Source organism: Carettochelys insculpta, chromosome 6 (genome assembly GCF_033958435.1).
Source record: "Carettochelys insculpta isolate YL-2023 chromosome 6, ASM3395843v1, whole genome shotgun sequence".
Lineage (NCBI taxonomy): Eukaryota > Metazoa > Chordata > Testudines > Carettochelyidae > Carettochelys > Carettochelys insculpta.
In genome coordinates, this window is record NC_134142.1 from 81,986,445 (window position 1) to 82,002,076 (window position 15,632).

The 15,632-nt window shown below is 47.4% G+C and overlaps 1 protein-coding gene and 1 long non-coding RNA gene across 6 annotated transcripts in view; one reads left to right on the forward strand and one right to left on the reverse strand.

Moving 5' to 3' along the window:
* LOC142014616 (uncharacterized) overlaps positions 1-8,960 on the reverse strand; it is a 33,438-nt gene extending 24,478 nt beyond the window's left edge. The window contains exon 1 of one of the 2 annotated variants that reach the window (XR_012645998.1): positions 8,714-8,960. This is a non-coding gene — a long non-coding RNA (uncharacterized LOC142014616). Of the gene's footprint in view, positions 1-8,050; positions 8,174-8,713 lie in introns of those variants that run through there. The other variant, XR_012645997.1, reaches the window with a different exon arrangement.
* The window catches only part of CAPRIN1 (cell cycle associated protein 1), an 81,278-nt gene continuing 73,520 nt past the window's right edge, over positions 7,875-15,632 (forward strand). The window contains exons 1-2 of one of the 4 annotated variants that reach the window (XM_074997479.1): positions 7,875-8,051; positions 8,353-8,558. In XM_074997479.1, the coding sequence (XP_074853580.1) occupies positions 8,355-8,558 (204 nt within the window). In that variant the 5' untranslated portion in view covers positions 7,875-8,051; positions 8,353-8,354. Of the gene's footprint in view, positions 8,052-8,160; positions 8,261-8,352; positions 8,559-15,632 lie in introns of those variants that run through there. The other 3 variants (XM_074997478.1, XM_074997476.1, XM_074997477.1) reach the window with 3 other exon arrangements.

Sequence of the window (15,632 nt, forward strand, 5' to 3'; positions counted from 1 at the left end):
ATTAAGGGCACATGGGCAACTTTTTACTATACCAGCATGTAGGAAAGATAGGAATTATAATAAAAGGCACAGCTGTCCTTGGGAGGACAGGGCCTGGGCAACCTCCCCAGCTTGCTTTTTGCCCTGTCCCTTCCCCCCACACTCTGCCCTCAACCTTACCTCTGGTCCCCTCCCTGACCAGCTTGGCTGGGGATTACTAGGGGCACATAACAAGGCTGAAATGGCTAAGACTATAAAAGATAACAGGAAACATTTTACAAATACATGAGAAGCAAGAAGGGATCGGAGCAGCCCTTTACTAACTTAGAAGGCAAAAACAATAAGAAAAAACATGGAGATGACTGAAGCGTTTCAGTTTTCTTTCCATTTTCATCAAAAAAGCTAGTTGTAATTGGAAGACTAACATAGTGATCATCCGTGTAAATGGAGCAAATAGGAAAAGAACAAGTTAACAATTACTTAGAAAAGTTAATTGTCAGTCAACTGGGCCTAACAAAATATCTCCTAGAATAAGTAAGGAGCTAGCTGAAGAGATCTCTGAGTCATTAGTGGTTATTTTTCAGAACTTGTGGAGGATAAAGAGATAGCAGAGGACTGGCATACAACAAATAAAATACCTTGTTGCAAAAGGGAATAAGGACAACCCTAGGAGTTATACCACTCAATGGCTACGTCTACACGTGAAGCCTACATCGAAATAGGCTATTTCGATGAGTCACGTCTACACGTCCTCCAGGGCTGGCAACGTCGATGTTCAACTTCGACGTTGCGCGGCACCACATCGAAATAGGCGCTGCGAGGGAACGTCTACATGCCAAAGTAGCACACATCGAAATAAGGGTGCCAGGCACAGCTGCAGACAGGGTCACAGGGCGGACTCAACAGCAAGCCGCTCCCTTAAAGGGCCCCTCCCAGACACAGTTGCACTAAACAACACAAAATACACAGAGCTGACAACTGGTTGCAGACCCTGTGCCTGCAGCATGGATCCCCAGCTGCCGCAGCAGCAGCCAGAAGCCCTGGGCTAAGGGCTGCTGCCCATGGTGACCATAGAGCCCCGCAGGGGCTCGAGAGAGAGCGTCTCTCAACCCCTCAGCTGATGGTCGCCATGGCGGACCCCGCTATTTCGAAGTTGCGGGACGCGCAACGACTACACGGTCCCTACTTCGACGTTGAACGTCGAAGTAGGGCGCTATTCCTATCCCCTCATGGGGTTAGCGACTTCGACGTCTCGCCGCCTAACGTCGAAGTTAACTTCGAAATAGCGCCCGGCGCATGTAGCCGTGACGGGCGCTATTTCAAAGTTAGTGCCGCTACTTCGAAGTAGCGTGCACATGTAGACACGGCTAATGTAATTTATCTTGCTCTAGAAAGATAATGGAGCAAATAAGTTAACAATGAATGTCTAAACACCCAGGAAAAAATAAGAAGTAATAGTCAATAGGGATTTGTCAAGAACAAATCCTGTCAAACCAACTAATATCGTTCTTTGACAGGGTAGCAAGCCATGTGGATTGTGGACACAATAAACATCATATATCTTGACTTCACCGAGGCTTTTGATATTGTCTCACATGATCAACTCAGAAACAAACTAGAAAAATATAACCTAGATGAACCTGCTATATGGTGGGAACACAACCAGCTGGAAATCATATTCAGAGAGAAAGATATCAATGTTCCTGGAAGAGTATATCAAGTGGGATCCTTCATGGATATGTCTTGGTTCCATTCAATACCTTCAGAAATGACTTGGATAATGGCATATATCATAAAAAGTTTGAAGATACCAAGATGAGAGGGGTTACAAGCACTTTGGAGGACAGGATTAGAATTCAAAATAATCTTGACAAAACATGGGATGAAATTCAATAAGGATAAATACAAAATATTACATTTAGCAAGGAATAATCAACTGCACACATAAAAAATGGGAAACGACTTCTTAGGATGGAGTGATGCAGTGAAAGATCTGGGTCAACAATGCAATACTGTTGCACAAAAAAAAAACAAAGAAAGAAAGAAAGAAAAAGCAAACATCATTCTGAGATATTAGCAGGAGTAGTATAATATATGCCATTATGTGCCAGCAATGCCCCACCCCAATTTACATTGGCCAAACTGGACAATCTCTACGTAAAAGTATAAATGGATGTAAACCAGACATCAGGAACAGCAACATACATAAGCCTGCAGGAGAACATTTCAATCTCCCTGGACACTCAGTAACAGATTTAAAAGTAGCAGTCCTACAATGAAAAAATTTCAAAAATAAAATGTAGGGAGAAATCTCTGAGCTGCAATTCAGTTGTAAATTTGATTCCCTCAAGCACGGACTAAACAGAGACTGGGACTGGCTGGCCCCTTACAAAAGCAGTTTCTCTGCACTGGAAGTTCACACCTCTACATTAGAATCTGACAATTGGCCACATCCCCCTGACTGATCTGACTTGTTTTTCCTCTTCTCTTGATGTATACTACTGATAGTGGGCCATTTCCACCCTGACTGAATAGACCTTGTCAGCTCTGGCCCTCCCTTTTACTTGGACCCCACTCTTTAAATATTCCTCTGACCCCACCCCCCACAACTCATGCATCTGATGAAGCAGGTCTTTGCCTACGAAAGCTTATGCTCCAAAATATCTGTTAGTCTATAAGGGGCCACAGGACTTCTTGTTGTTCTCGAAGATACAGACTAACACGGCTACCTCTCTGATACAAGACACAAGAAGTTATTCTTTCATTCTACTTTGCACTGATCAGGCCTCAATGAGAATACTGTGTCCAGTTCTGGGCACTACAGAGAGCAACAAAACTTACTGAAGATCTAGAAATACAACCTTTGAGGAAAGATAGAAAAAATAGGCTTGTTTACTGTGGAATATAACAGTCTTCACGTATGTAAAAGATTACTATAAAGCACAGGGCTATAAATTCTTCTCCTTAACCATTAAGGACAGGTCAAGAGGTAATGCAGTTAACATGCATCAAGAGAGATTTAGATTAGACACAAGGAACACAAATTACCAAGGGAGATTGTGGAATCTCCATTATTGGTTTTTTTTAAGAACAGATCAGAGAAACACATGTCAGGGACAGTCTAAATGAGGAGTGGGAACCTACTGCCCACAGGCCAGATCCAGCCCATGGCTTGCCTTGATCTGGCCCTTCAGCCAGCCCATGAAGATTGGGGCTTGCCCCCACTCTCTTCTACAGAAGCATGAGCCAGCGTTGGCACTCCAGCCATACAAAGAACAATGTGGCCTGTGTGCCAGCAGTGGCTCCATGGGAAGCAGTGCAGGAACCATAAGCCTTGCAGGCCTAATCAAGGTAAGCCATCAGCTGAATCTGGCCTGTGGGCTCTGCCTGGCAGGGGAAAGGCAGAGACTCTGTGTGCTGCAGGGAAGCACTCCCTACAGGCTTCACTCCCTGTGGCTACGTCTACACGTGAACGCTACATCGAAATAGGCTATTTCGATGAATAATGTCTACACGTCCTCCAGGGCTGGCAACATCGTTCAACATCGACGTTGCGCAGCACCACATCGAAATAGGCGCTGCGAGGGAGCGTCTACACGCCACAGTAGCACACATCGAAATAAGGGTGCCAGGCACAGCTGCAGACAGAGTCACAGGGCGGACTCAACAGCAAGCCGCTCCCTTAAAGGGCCCCTCCCAGACACAGTTGCACTAAACAACACAAGATCCACAGAGCCGACAACTGGTTGCAGACCCTGTGCATGCAGCATAGATCCCCAGCTGCAGCAGCAGCAGCCAGAAGCCCTGGGCTAAGGGCTGCTGCACACGGTGATCATAGAGCCCCGCAGGGGCTGGAGAGAGAGCGTCTCTCAACCCCTCAGCTGATGGCCGCCACGGAGGACCCTGCAATTTCGAAGTTGCGGGACGCGCAACGACTACACGGTCCAAAAACGTTGAACATCGAAGTAGGGCGCTATTCCCATCCCCTCATGGGGTTAGCGGCTTCGACGTCTCGCCGCTTAACATCGATGTTAACATCGAAATAGCGCCCAACACACGTAGCCGTGACAGGCGCTATTTTGAAGTTAGTGCTGCTACTTCGAAGTAGCGTGCACGTGTAGACACGGCTTATCACTCCTAGTGGCAAGGAACTGTAGACAATGGGAGTGGCAGGGAGTGATGCCTTCAAGAAGTGCTTCCTTGCAGCACACAGAGCTGGGCAGAGCTACCTGCTTCCCATGGGAGCTGAGCCAGATAGGCACTCCCATCCGCTTTACCCTCCAGCCTGTCCACATCCACCCAGACCCTTGAACCCTCCTCCTTCCTGCTCAGACCCCACAGCCCTATGCCAGCTTGCTTCTGCAGCCTACCTCCCACCCAGGTCCTGCACCCCCACCTCCAGCCTGCTCCACAGTAGCCCCCTCTTGCATACTAAACCCTTCATTTTAGGTCCTACCTCAGAGCCTAGATGGACCCCACAAAATCTACTAGCTTTGGGCTCCCACATGAGTTAATCCAGCTCCAGGGATAAGCCCTGAGTCCCAGTGCCTACCCTCCCTCCCCACAGGGATGGGGCTTGAGGGGAGTGTCTTTTTGTTTCCTGCTTTTCAGTTAGTGGCCACGACTGTGAGCTTTTCTTCACCTTTTCCCTTGGGGGCCAGGTCAGTGAGGGGTTTTTCTTTTTTTCTTCACTTATATATGACCCCCAATTCAAAAAAGATTCCTCACCCCTGGTCAAGATAATACTGAATCCTGCATCAGTGCAGATAACTGAACTACATGACTTATGGAGATCCCTTCCACTCTTATCTTTTTATATCTATCCACATGTTGAAATTGTGTCTCAGTTTCCTCTGCATCTTAATCTCATTTACATGAGCAGTACAAATGAACAACCACCAAAATACTATACTACATGATCTATCTGAAATGCTCCTTTTTTCTAACTAACATCAATTAAAAAATATATTCTTCACTTCTAGACCAAACTATTGTGCGATTTTGCTGTAAAAGGGTTATGTTTTATCTTGGAGGTACCTACACTTATATCAGCTGTTTTCTAAATTTAGTATGTATCATCAACCTGTACGGCAATTTGAATAAATGATACCATATGCAAGGACACTAACTACTGCAAATTGTCAGAAATTACAGCAAAATCAGAGCGCAAGTTTGCTTAGCATGGAGCTAAAATTAGGTGTAAAATGAGGAACAGTAGTAGAGGAACACAAGTTAGCTAATTATCATAGAATCATAGAACACTAGGACCGGAAGGGGCCTCAAGAGGCCATCGAGTCCAGTCCCCTGCCTGACGGCAGGACCGACCACTATCTACACCGTCCCTGATAGACATCTATCTAATCTGTTCTTAAATATCTCCAGCGAGGGAGATTCCACAACCTCCCTTGGCAACTTATTCCAGTACTTGACCATCCTGACAGTTAGGAACTTTTTCCTAATGTCCAACCTAAACTTCCCTTGCTGCAGTTTAAGTCCATTGCCTCTTGTTCTCTCCTCAGAGGCCAAGAAGAACAAGTTTTCTCCCTCCTCCTTATGACACCCTTTAAGATATCTGAAAACTACTATCATGTCCCCCCTCAATCTTCTTTTTTCCAAGCTAAACAAGCCCAATTCTTTCAGCCTTTCTTCATAAGTCATGTTCTCCAGACCTTTTATCATTCTAGTTGCTCTTCTCTGGACCTTCTCTAATTTCTCCACATCTTTCTTGAACTGGGGTGCCCAGAACTGGACACAATATTCCAGCTGAGGTCTAACCAGCGCAGAGTAGAGCGGTAGAATGATTTCTCGTGTCTTGTTCACAACACACCTGCTAATGCATCCCAGAATCATGTTTGCTTTTTTTGCAACAGCATCATACTGTTGACTCATATTTAACTTGTGATCTACTAGAACCCCTAGGTCCCTTTCTGCTGTACTCCTTCCTAGACAGTCTTTTCCCATTCTGTAAGCGTGAAACAGATTATTCCTTCCTAAGTGCAGCACCTTACATTTATCTTTATTAAACTTCATCCTGTTTACTTCAGACCATTTCTCTAATTTATCTAGATCATTCTGAATTATGACCCTATCCTCCAAGGTAGTTGCAACCCTTCCCAGCTTGGTATCATCTGCAAACTTAATAAGCATACTTTCTATGCCAATATCCAAATCATTAATGAAGATATTGAACAGAACTGGTCCCAAAACAGACCCCTGCGGAACCCCACTTGTTATGCTTTTCCAGCTGGATTGAGCACCATTAACAACTACTCTCTGGGTGCGATTAGCCAGCCAGTTATGCACCCACCTTATTGCAGCGCGATTTAAGTTGGACTTGCCTAGTTTGTCGATAAGAATATTATGCGAGACCGTATCAAATGCTTTACTAAAGTCTAGGTATACCACATCCACTGCTTCTCCCTTATCTACGAGTCTCGTTATCGTGTCAAAAAAAAAAGCTATCAGGTTGGTTTGACATGATTTGTTTTTTACAAAACCATGCTGGCTGTTCCCTATCACTTTACTGTCTTCCAAGTGCTTGCAGATGACTTCCTTAACTACCTGCTCCATTATCAAATTCACAAGAAATGTAAGGCATATTTCTCCCCCTAATATGCCGATGAAAAGGTTCCCTCTACATTATAAAATAGGCAGGTGAATAGCTGCCAAAATCTTTCCAGCTTGGTGCGCGCAAAGGCCTGTCTATCCATATATATACACAGCCATTTCATTTGCCTCCAGACTTCACTCTTGTACCTTCTTTAAAAAGATCATAGCATTTGAATGCAAATTTGCCTTTGTACAACACAAACCTGGTATTATCTCACTGCTTAATGCCTATAAAAGATAAAACTTTCAGTCATATGCTTTCTGTTCCCTGGGCCAGAAATCAAAGTCCCACAATACCTGACGTTAATCACACCAAAGGGGTTGGATTCATTATACTACCTTTGATCAGAAATCTACACATAGTTTAATATGCATGTAAGCCTTAAATAGGCACCACTATCTGCAAGAACGCTAAGGGCACCTTTAACACCCCACCTGGCAGGTAAGGCAAGCAATCTTTTGCCAGTGTCTACAATGTATTTATTGAATTTCACCCTACGAATGCTAGGTAATTTGCATTGGAGAGATTCATCACCCATCCTGTTGCTCAGGGATGGTATCCTACCCAGAAGGAGTAGCTACTGAGAGTTAGTGGATCAGGCAAAAAGGAAGTTTTTGAGCCACACAGACGTTCGCTAACTCAGCACCTCACACAATCCCAACGGGAATGGGCCTCAAAGTACCGCTCTGTTGTACTGATCTGGCAACGGGGTTTTTATGCCCGCGCAGAGCGGACCAGGGACGCTGGAATGATTGTTACAAGGGGATGCTGAGAGCCACAGAACCAGACTGTAAACTCTCTACACAATGGAAACTACTTCAAGCCAGAGGTCCTACAGCACTCTTCACACCCCCACTCCCAGCGCCTGGGCGGAGCCCAGCAGCCCCCAGCCGGCGCTCGGCCGCTGCTGCGCTGACAGGGCTCAGCCCCGGTCACGCCACGCGGGCCCACTGACAAAGAGGCTGGAGCTGCCCAACAGCCGCCCCTCGCGGGCAGCATGGCGGGGGTGGCGGGATACTTCCCTTTTCCGCCCAGCCCTGTTCCCGCGGGGTCCTGCTGGCAGCTCTCCGTATTCTGTGCCGGATTTTCGTGGCCTGCGCGCGCCTGGTAGACCCGGCTGAAGGCGGCCCTAGGATCTGGAGCGGGGATGTGCGGTTGCGTGGCGGGCACACGTCGCACTCTCGGCCGGTGACCGTCCAGCCAGGGATGCGGAGCGGACAGCGGTTCAGGCGTTCTACATAGACGCCCCACAGCGCCGAGGCCCCCTCTCCCGCTCGCACCCCGGGCTCCGGCCCTGCCTGTCTCAGGCGTGCGCGCTCTAGTCTCTTCCTTTAGTAGCTCCGTGCAGCGAGGGAGCAGGAGCGGCGCAGGCGGCCGGGCCGGAGTGGGCTGAGGCGGCCATTCCCCTACAGCAAGAGCGCGGCACATTGACCCCTCCTCTCGGGACACACACACACATACGGTGAGGAGGCCGACGAGTGGCAGACGCGAGGCTGGGGAGGGTTTCCGCGAGTGACCGTTGAACGCGGACCGGGGAGCGAGCGGCGGCCGGAGCCTGCCGGTCACGTGACGCTCGCGAGCGCCCTCGTCGCAAAAGCGGACAGAGCCGAGTCGCTTTGGTGGCGACCTCGTTGGGCACGCGCCTGCAGGTGCGGCTCCGGCGCGCGAAAGGTGGGTGCGCGCTTGCGCGCGCTCTCCCGCGTGTCTCCTCCGGGGGCCTGTCCAGCCGCCGCCGTCAACGCGCTCCCTTTTCTCGCCCACAGAGATGCCCTCGGCCACCAACAGCACCATGGCGAGCAGCAGCGGCAAAGTGGGGCCCGTGGCGGCGGGTAGCGAGGCCGCCCCGGCAGCGGCTCCCCCCCAGGCAGTAGCGGCTGTGGGCGGCAGCACTAGCTCGGTGCAGACCGAAGCCATGAAGCAAATCCTGGGAGTGATCGACAAGAAGCTGCGCAACTTGGAGAAGAAGAAGGTACCGCACGTCTCCGTAGCAGGCCCTGTCACCCCCTCCCGTGCTCCGGCGGCAGCCCTCGCCGGTCGCCCTTTTCTCCGGCTCTCTGCGCCCTCTTCTTCGCCCGGGGTTTACGCTCCCCGGTGGCCTAGGGCGGAGTCACCTTCCCCCATTACCTCTGGAGGGGCTTGACGGGTCTGTGCTGCTGGGGGCGAGGTTCCGGGCTTGTCCCCGGGGAGCTGCCGCGGCCCTCCTCGGGGCATTCCCGGCGCGGGCCCGCGGAGAGTCCCGCCGGAAGGTTCCAGAAGACCGGCCCTCTCGCGCGGGGATCGCTCTTCGGCTCTGCCGGCAGAAGCGACCGGCCCTTTGTCCGCGATGCGCGACCCTCGCCCGAGGCTGTTTGGCTCGGACGTGGCCGCCCGTGGGAGAGGAGGGTGGCTGCCCGTGGAAACCTTTTCCGCGCCCTGCTGGGGTCGGTGTCCTCGCTCCTGGTGCGATCCCTAACCACAGCTTCCCTCCCCCGCCCTTTGTTCCTTCGGGCCGGGGTCCTCGCGACCTCGGCCTTTGTCGGGGCACTAATTCGGCTTGTAAACGCCCGAGGGAGCCGCGGCCGTTCTCCCCCCCCTCCCCCGGCACAGAACGCTGGATGGGTGCGGGGCGGTAGGCGTTGCTGTCCGTGGGGCCCCAGCCCTCCCGATCTGTGCACATGGAGGCTGAAGCTAACATGGCGGCGGTGCGAGGTAGTCAGCATTGTGTGAGCAGGCAACACAAAGCCGGGGCCAGCCGGCCGCCCCACTAGAGATTTCTCAGTCCCTGGAGGCTTTCTCTTTGTGGGTCACGTAGTCAAGCCGCGAAGGAGTGCAGGGTGTTCTACAAGGGCTTTTTTCCAAGCTCCTTGATTCTGTCGTGGGAACAGCTCTTAATCTCAAAGGGGCTGGGGTCTGCGAGGAAGGAGAGGGTGTTGTGGTTGCTTATTTCTGTAGTACTAGTTGCGTACGTGATGGTGTGTGAGATGGAACGTAGCAGACAAGTAGCCCTATTCTGCAATGCTTAATGGATAAATATAGTAGGAAACAATAGCAAATTCAGGTTTAAATTCTTGTTGCCCCCATTAAAAGCTCGTTTTGATGGTATACTTGAGAAATCACTATATTTACAGGCTAAAACTTGGGATGATACTAATTCTGACCTGTGGGAAAGTCAGTGTCTCAAGTCTGCTCTTATTTTTCACATTAAACATTGTGAATGCAGTTAACAAAATCTTCCATTTCACTTTTATTTATAAACAAAACTTGCATGAGAGTAGAGTAGTTTGTGAGGAACTATGTAGGCTGTATAGGCGACCTGCAAAAGGGCCAAAATTGTTTCTGCTTCTTTTATTTTTCGTTAGAAATAGCAGAAATGTTAAGTGTTATATAGAGATACAAAGCTTTTTACATAATTTGAAAATGCATTGGGATTTCACACCCTACCTGTAGACAAACTTACAATAGTACGAACAAAGATTTGGTATTAAATCAGTGCAAGCTTATGCATAGACAAAGTCTTGGTCTTTGAAAATTTCCAAATCTTAAGTGAATCAGTCTTTAGAACTTCCCTTGTGGATTTTAGGTGATTTAAGTAGCTTGTAAAGGGTGTGAATAAAAACTTCAGACATGTAATGGAAGTGAAACAGTGGCATAAAGCTGCTAGTTTTCTAGGATAGAAACAAATAGAATTTTCATTTAAATGAGGAAGGTTAAAAGGGGACAAAACTCTTCAGACCTCCCCTAAAAGTAGTACAGCTTTTTTGTTGCTGGTTACTTTTACCTGTTAATCTTTATGCACAGTACTATCTTAAGTTTTTAGGAAACTTTGTAATTTTGCTTTTTTCATGCCATTAGTTTTTCAGTCCTTTAATGTAGTGACTCTCACCATAAATGGACCCGTGTACCCCTTTCAAGAGTCTTGATTTGTGTCAGAGGCCCCCAAGCTTCATCTCGCTGGTTATATATGTGTTTATAAAATGGCACGTAAAAATACAAAAGTATTGCAGCACAGTATTACTGAAAAAATGTTTATTTTCTCATTTTTTAGCATGTAACCGTAAAATAAGTTAATTGCAATGTAATTATTGTATTTATATGTAGAGAGGTATAAACAAGTATGAAATTTAGTTTGTACTGACTTTGCTAGAGCTTCTTTCTTATGTAGCCTGTAAAATTAGGAAAACATGTAGATGACTTGGTGGATCCCCTGGAGGACCACTGTGTATCCCCAGGGCTGCATGTGTTCCTGGTTGAGAACCACTGTTTCAGTGGAACTTTACCAGAAAGTCCAGTTGGAGAGTATTTTAAATTAGGAAGTTGTAAGTAGGAGATATCAGAATTATGATACAAAGGCCTGCAATTTAGGAGATTTTAACTTATGAATTCCTTAGTCTCTTAACAAACAGTTGTGTAGCCTGTCCAGGTGAACTCATGTCTTAATAAAGTTGTTAGTCTTTAGGGGGCTGTAGGACTGGTTGTTATTTGTGAAGCTACCGAACGCACATGGCTATCCCTCTGAGACTGTTAGCCTCTGTTATTTCCCCATGGCTACATCTCTACTTGCCCCCTCCTTTCATAAGGGGCAGGTTAATGAGGCAGTTTGGAAGATACTAATAAGACGCTGACATGAATATGCAGTGCATCATTAGCCCAGTGGCAGCCGCACGTGATTCGAAAGTGCTGCTTTCGGAACGCACACCGTCCTTGCAGATTGGGGACTTTCGAAAGGACTCTCTTGCCTTTTAAAGCCCCTTCTTCCTATTTGGTTTAAGAAGAAGGGGCTTTCGAAATTGGGGAGGGGGGTTCCTTTCAGAAGGCCCCCATCTACATGGATGGCATGCATTCCGAAAGCGGCACTTTTGAATTGTGCAGCTGCCATTACGCTAATGAGGCACTTCATATTCATGTCAGCGCTTCATTAACATGCCCCTTCCAAAAGGAGGGGGCAAGTGTAGATGTAGCTTATAACTGTTATAATTTATAGGGAGTAGTAGTGAGTGCTATAATTAAGAAGTCATGAGCATTCATTTTAACTGTTTACAATGGAAACTTCCTTCATCAAGAAGAACCTTTGTGTGGTCCTGGTGTGAGTTATTTTTTATTTCAGAAATGGAGTAGTAGCATTATATTTAGCTTGCTGTTTTTTTTTCTTACTCTGCTGAAAATGTTCAGCTAAGGTCAAATAGCATGCATAGCTATCTGAGCACTATACACAATAATGGAAGACAGTGAAAGAATGAAGAGCTCCTCCTCAACTCTTGAAGACTTGCTGAACAGGGGCTCTCTTTGACGGACCTCATAATTTTCGTAGGTTAAATCATTTCTGGACATGTCAATCTAAGTCATTAAATTATGGGTTATTTCCTATTGTCTTTAAAAAAAAAAAAAAAAAAAAAAAAAGTCAGGTGTTTAATATTGTTTGAGTATTGAAGATGGCATGGCTGAGTAACCAGAAGTAAGGAAATGAGAGGCTGCGTATGCAATATTTATTTGTGCTTATGTATTGTTGTGATCACATCCTGTTTCTTACCTGCAGTATTCATACAATCACATTTTGAATCCTGTGTATTTCTCAAGATGTCTTGCAGTTTTGCATATGGAGGGTAAGATCAGTAATTACACAGTTTACAAAGACAATTGGATAAAACTGTTAAATGTGAAAATTTCTGTTAATGTGAAAGAAAATGCTTTTAAAAAGGGAGGTTTTTAGGTGCTCATCTAGGACAATGGAATTCTTTTTTCAGTATTTGTTAGCTAAGAACAAAGTAAAAATGCTGTTGGTGACCTTTACAATTGGAGGTAAGGCATATTTTAGATATTAATGTAAATGGTAAGGGTGGTTTACGATCTAATAAATGCCCTATTGCTGTAGAAACCAGAGATGGCATATTGTCACACAGTGAGGTCTTTAGTTTCACAGTTCCATCTGCTGGTTCTGTAGAGTAAAATGATATTTTTAACCTCAAGTAATATTGATTTTAGAATCACAATATTGCCTTTGTTCAAAATATGTTGAAAATAATTCAAGCTAGACACCTTATAATTAGAGGTGTTTATAATTTGCTAGTTATGTTTCGGTATTCTTGTTTTCAATTTACTTTAGAACTGCAGTGTTATGAAGAGTTTCAAGGAGCCTGAATGGTACATGTTTAAGGGGGAAAGGAGAAACTAGATTACTGTTCTTTTTGATGTATTAAAAAAAAGCCTGAGGTTGTGTTTTAGTTTCAGAAATATCAGGAATGCTGAATCGTCTCTTCTCTACCCCCTTTTTTTTTTTTTTTTTTTAAAAACTACTTGATGTCTCTTGTGGTAAGAGCTTCCTAAGGTCTTAATTCATGAGAAGTTTTGTCTAAAGCTTTTTCTTCCATCTCCTTATGAGTTAAATGGGTATTTATTTAAAAGATTCTTAAACAGTCTGAATAAAAATCACTTAAACTGCTTTTAACTTCACTTGTTTACATGGTGAACATTGTTTACATGGTGTTGATATTCTGCAGTTTCTTTAGTTCTTCATAGTCATCTGTTAAAAGCAAGTTAGACCTAAATCTCAGTTTCTATTCAATGTTTTCATGAAGAAGGTTTTTGGGGAGTCAGAGCAAATTGTCTTCATTTTATAACATGGGAGCTTGAGAGAAACTCTTGCCCCAGCTACTTACTCTCTTTCAGTTCCTCTTTGAGGTCTGTGGACCTTTTAAGACCCCCAAGGGTATTTTGGGGGCCCTTAGGGGGAGGGGGACTGTAAGAAGTCTTGGGACGCCCAGCCCTTGGCCTAGGGCGAGGCGGCCACCACAAGGGTTATAACACCGGCCCGCCCTCAGTTGGGGGGCGATCAGCAGTTCCCAGTGCAATACAATACAGGCTCCAGCCCTCAATCTAGGGCGGGGCAGCAGTTCTCAATAGTAGTACAGTTCTGGCCCAGCCCTCAGTCCAGGGCGGGACAGCAGTACAGTCCTGTCCCAGTCCTCAGTCCAGGGCGGGGCAGCAGTTCACAATAATGGTACGATTCTGGCCCAGCCCTCGGTCCAGGGCGGGACAGCAACACAAGGGGTCTGAGCACAGGCCCAGCCCTCAGTTTGGGGCGGGGCAACAGCACAGGGTTTGAGCACAGGCCCAGCCCTCAGTTTGGGGCGGGGCAACAACCCAAGGGTCTGAGCACAGGCCCAGCGCGGGCTGGCCCTGTCAAGGAGGGGGGGTAGGGGGCCGCAGGCCCTCCCACTCCACTGCGACCTGGCTCGGGGCCCTGGGGGTCGCTCACACACGACCACGGCAGTGGGGATCCAGGCCGCAACACACTGCCATGGGTTCGGGAGCGTCGTTCCCCGGGTCACTTCCTACCTCTCCCTCCGCTGGCAGAAGGTCCCAGTCCATCTGGTTGGGGGTGTCCCTCTAGGTCGGTCTCCTCCAGGTCGTCCACCTTCGGGGGCTCCGGCCAGTCGCTCATATCCATGTCATTGGGATAGTCGGGCGGTGGTAGCACAGGGGACCCGAGACGATCCTGGGCTGGAGGGATCCGCCGGGACTCTGGGGCAGACCGCTCCTGGGGCTTGTTCCAAGGCGGGCGGTCTCCGCCAGCGTGAAGGTCCTGGCAGGTCTGGGAAGCCCAGGTAGTCCCCCCGGGGCATCTCGATCCAGGGTTGTTCGGAGCCGCTGGGGGCTTGCTCCTCCGGGCGGCGACAGGCCCTCTGCCCTTGGCGCTGGGGAGGTCGTGCAGGCGCGTCCTCCCTGCCCGGAGGCCCAGGCTTTAATGGGCCCTGAGCCCTGCCCTGGGCTCTTCTAGCCCTGGGCCCTGCCCTCTGAGGGGCGGGCCTCTGGTATTCTGGCCCTGGACCCGCCCACCAGGGCCTCTGCGCAGCCTCCTCTGCCTCTGAGTCTGCAGGAGGCCATACTGACTCACTACAGGGACAGAGAGAAAATAAGTGTAACTTTGCAATTTATTTAAAAATCTACTTATAAATTAAATATTTTCCAATGATGTTATTAATTGCTGTGGTTTTCCTTCTTCTTTTAATGAAGTATACGTAGCAACTAGAATTGGCTTTGATGGGAAAAGGTTGGGAACCACTAAATATCTCACAGCGCACACAAACTCTTCATGTTATGTGCTGCCTTATGAACCTTTAGAAAGCTTACAAATGCAGAAAGATGTTGTATTAAAATATAGTCTATACCAGGCGTATCCAGCCCGCGGGCCACATGCAGCCCTGGACAGCTAGTAATGCGGCCCCACAAGATAGTAAACTTTTAACATTATTATGTGATTTATATACATTAACTATATTATATATTTTATATGCGGCCCAAGACAATTCCTCTTCACTCAGTGCGGCCCAGGCAAGCCAAAATGTTGGACACCCATGGTCTATACATTAGTAAAGAGGAATAGTTTAGGCCTTGTCTTTGTGAAACAGTTGTATCCAGTGCTTTTTTTTGTGCCAATACTTGCTGCTACTGAGTACGCTCATCCCTCGCTATACAAGCACAATTGGTTCCTCCATTTCTGCTCATAGGTGACAACTCATACGAACGACACTAAATTCCTGTTAAAATACATGTAAAATTCTCCAGTTCATTGCAAGTGCTTGTAACTTGACATAAACCAGTTGAGTTTAGGTACTTTTCTGATGTATTTGAATAGTTTGGCACCAGAAATGGGATGTAGTGTATGTATGTAGAGCAGGGATTCCCAACCTATGAGTCCCAACCCAAACATGAGTTCCATTAGACTTGTTAAAGGTTGCCAGCTGGGCAGTTCCCAGGTGCATGTGGCTGTTTAGAGAAGCCATTGGCAGTTTCTGAACACTGCTGCCTCAGGCAGACATTTATCAATAGAGATAGCAGCCATCTCCATCACTAGGGATAGCAATTACCTTATGCCTAGATGCTGAGACCTTAACATATGAGTTAATTGCTGGGAGCAGGAAGTCTGGGGGAGCCACCCAGCCTAGCAGCCCCAGTGAAGAGGCTGTGGGAGGAGGAGTGTCTAATGCTGGGGCTGTTGAGGGATGCAAGGGGGAGTCGAAGACTGGGAGCAGTTTGGGGCTGCAGGGTGGGGGTAGTTTGGGGCTGC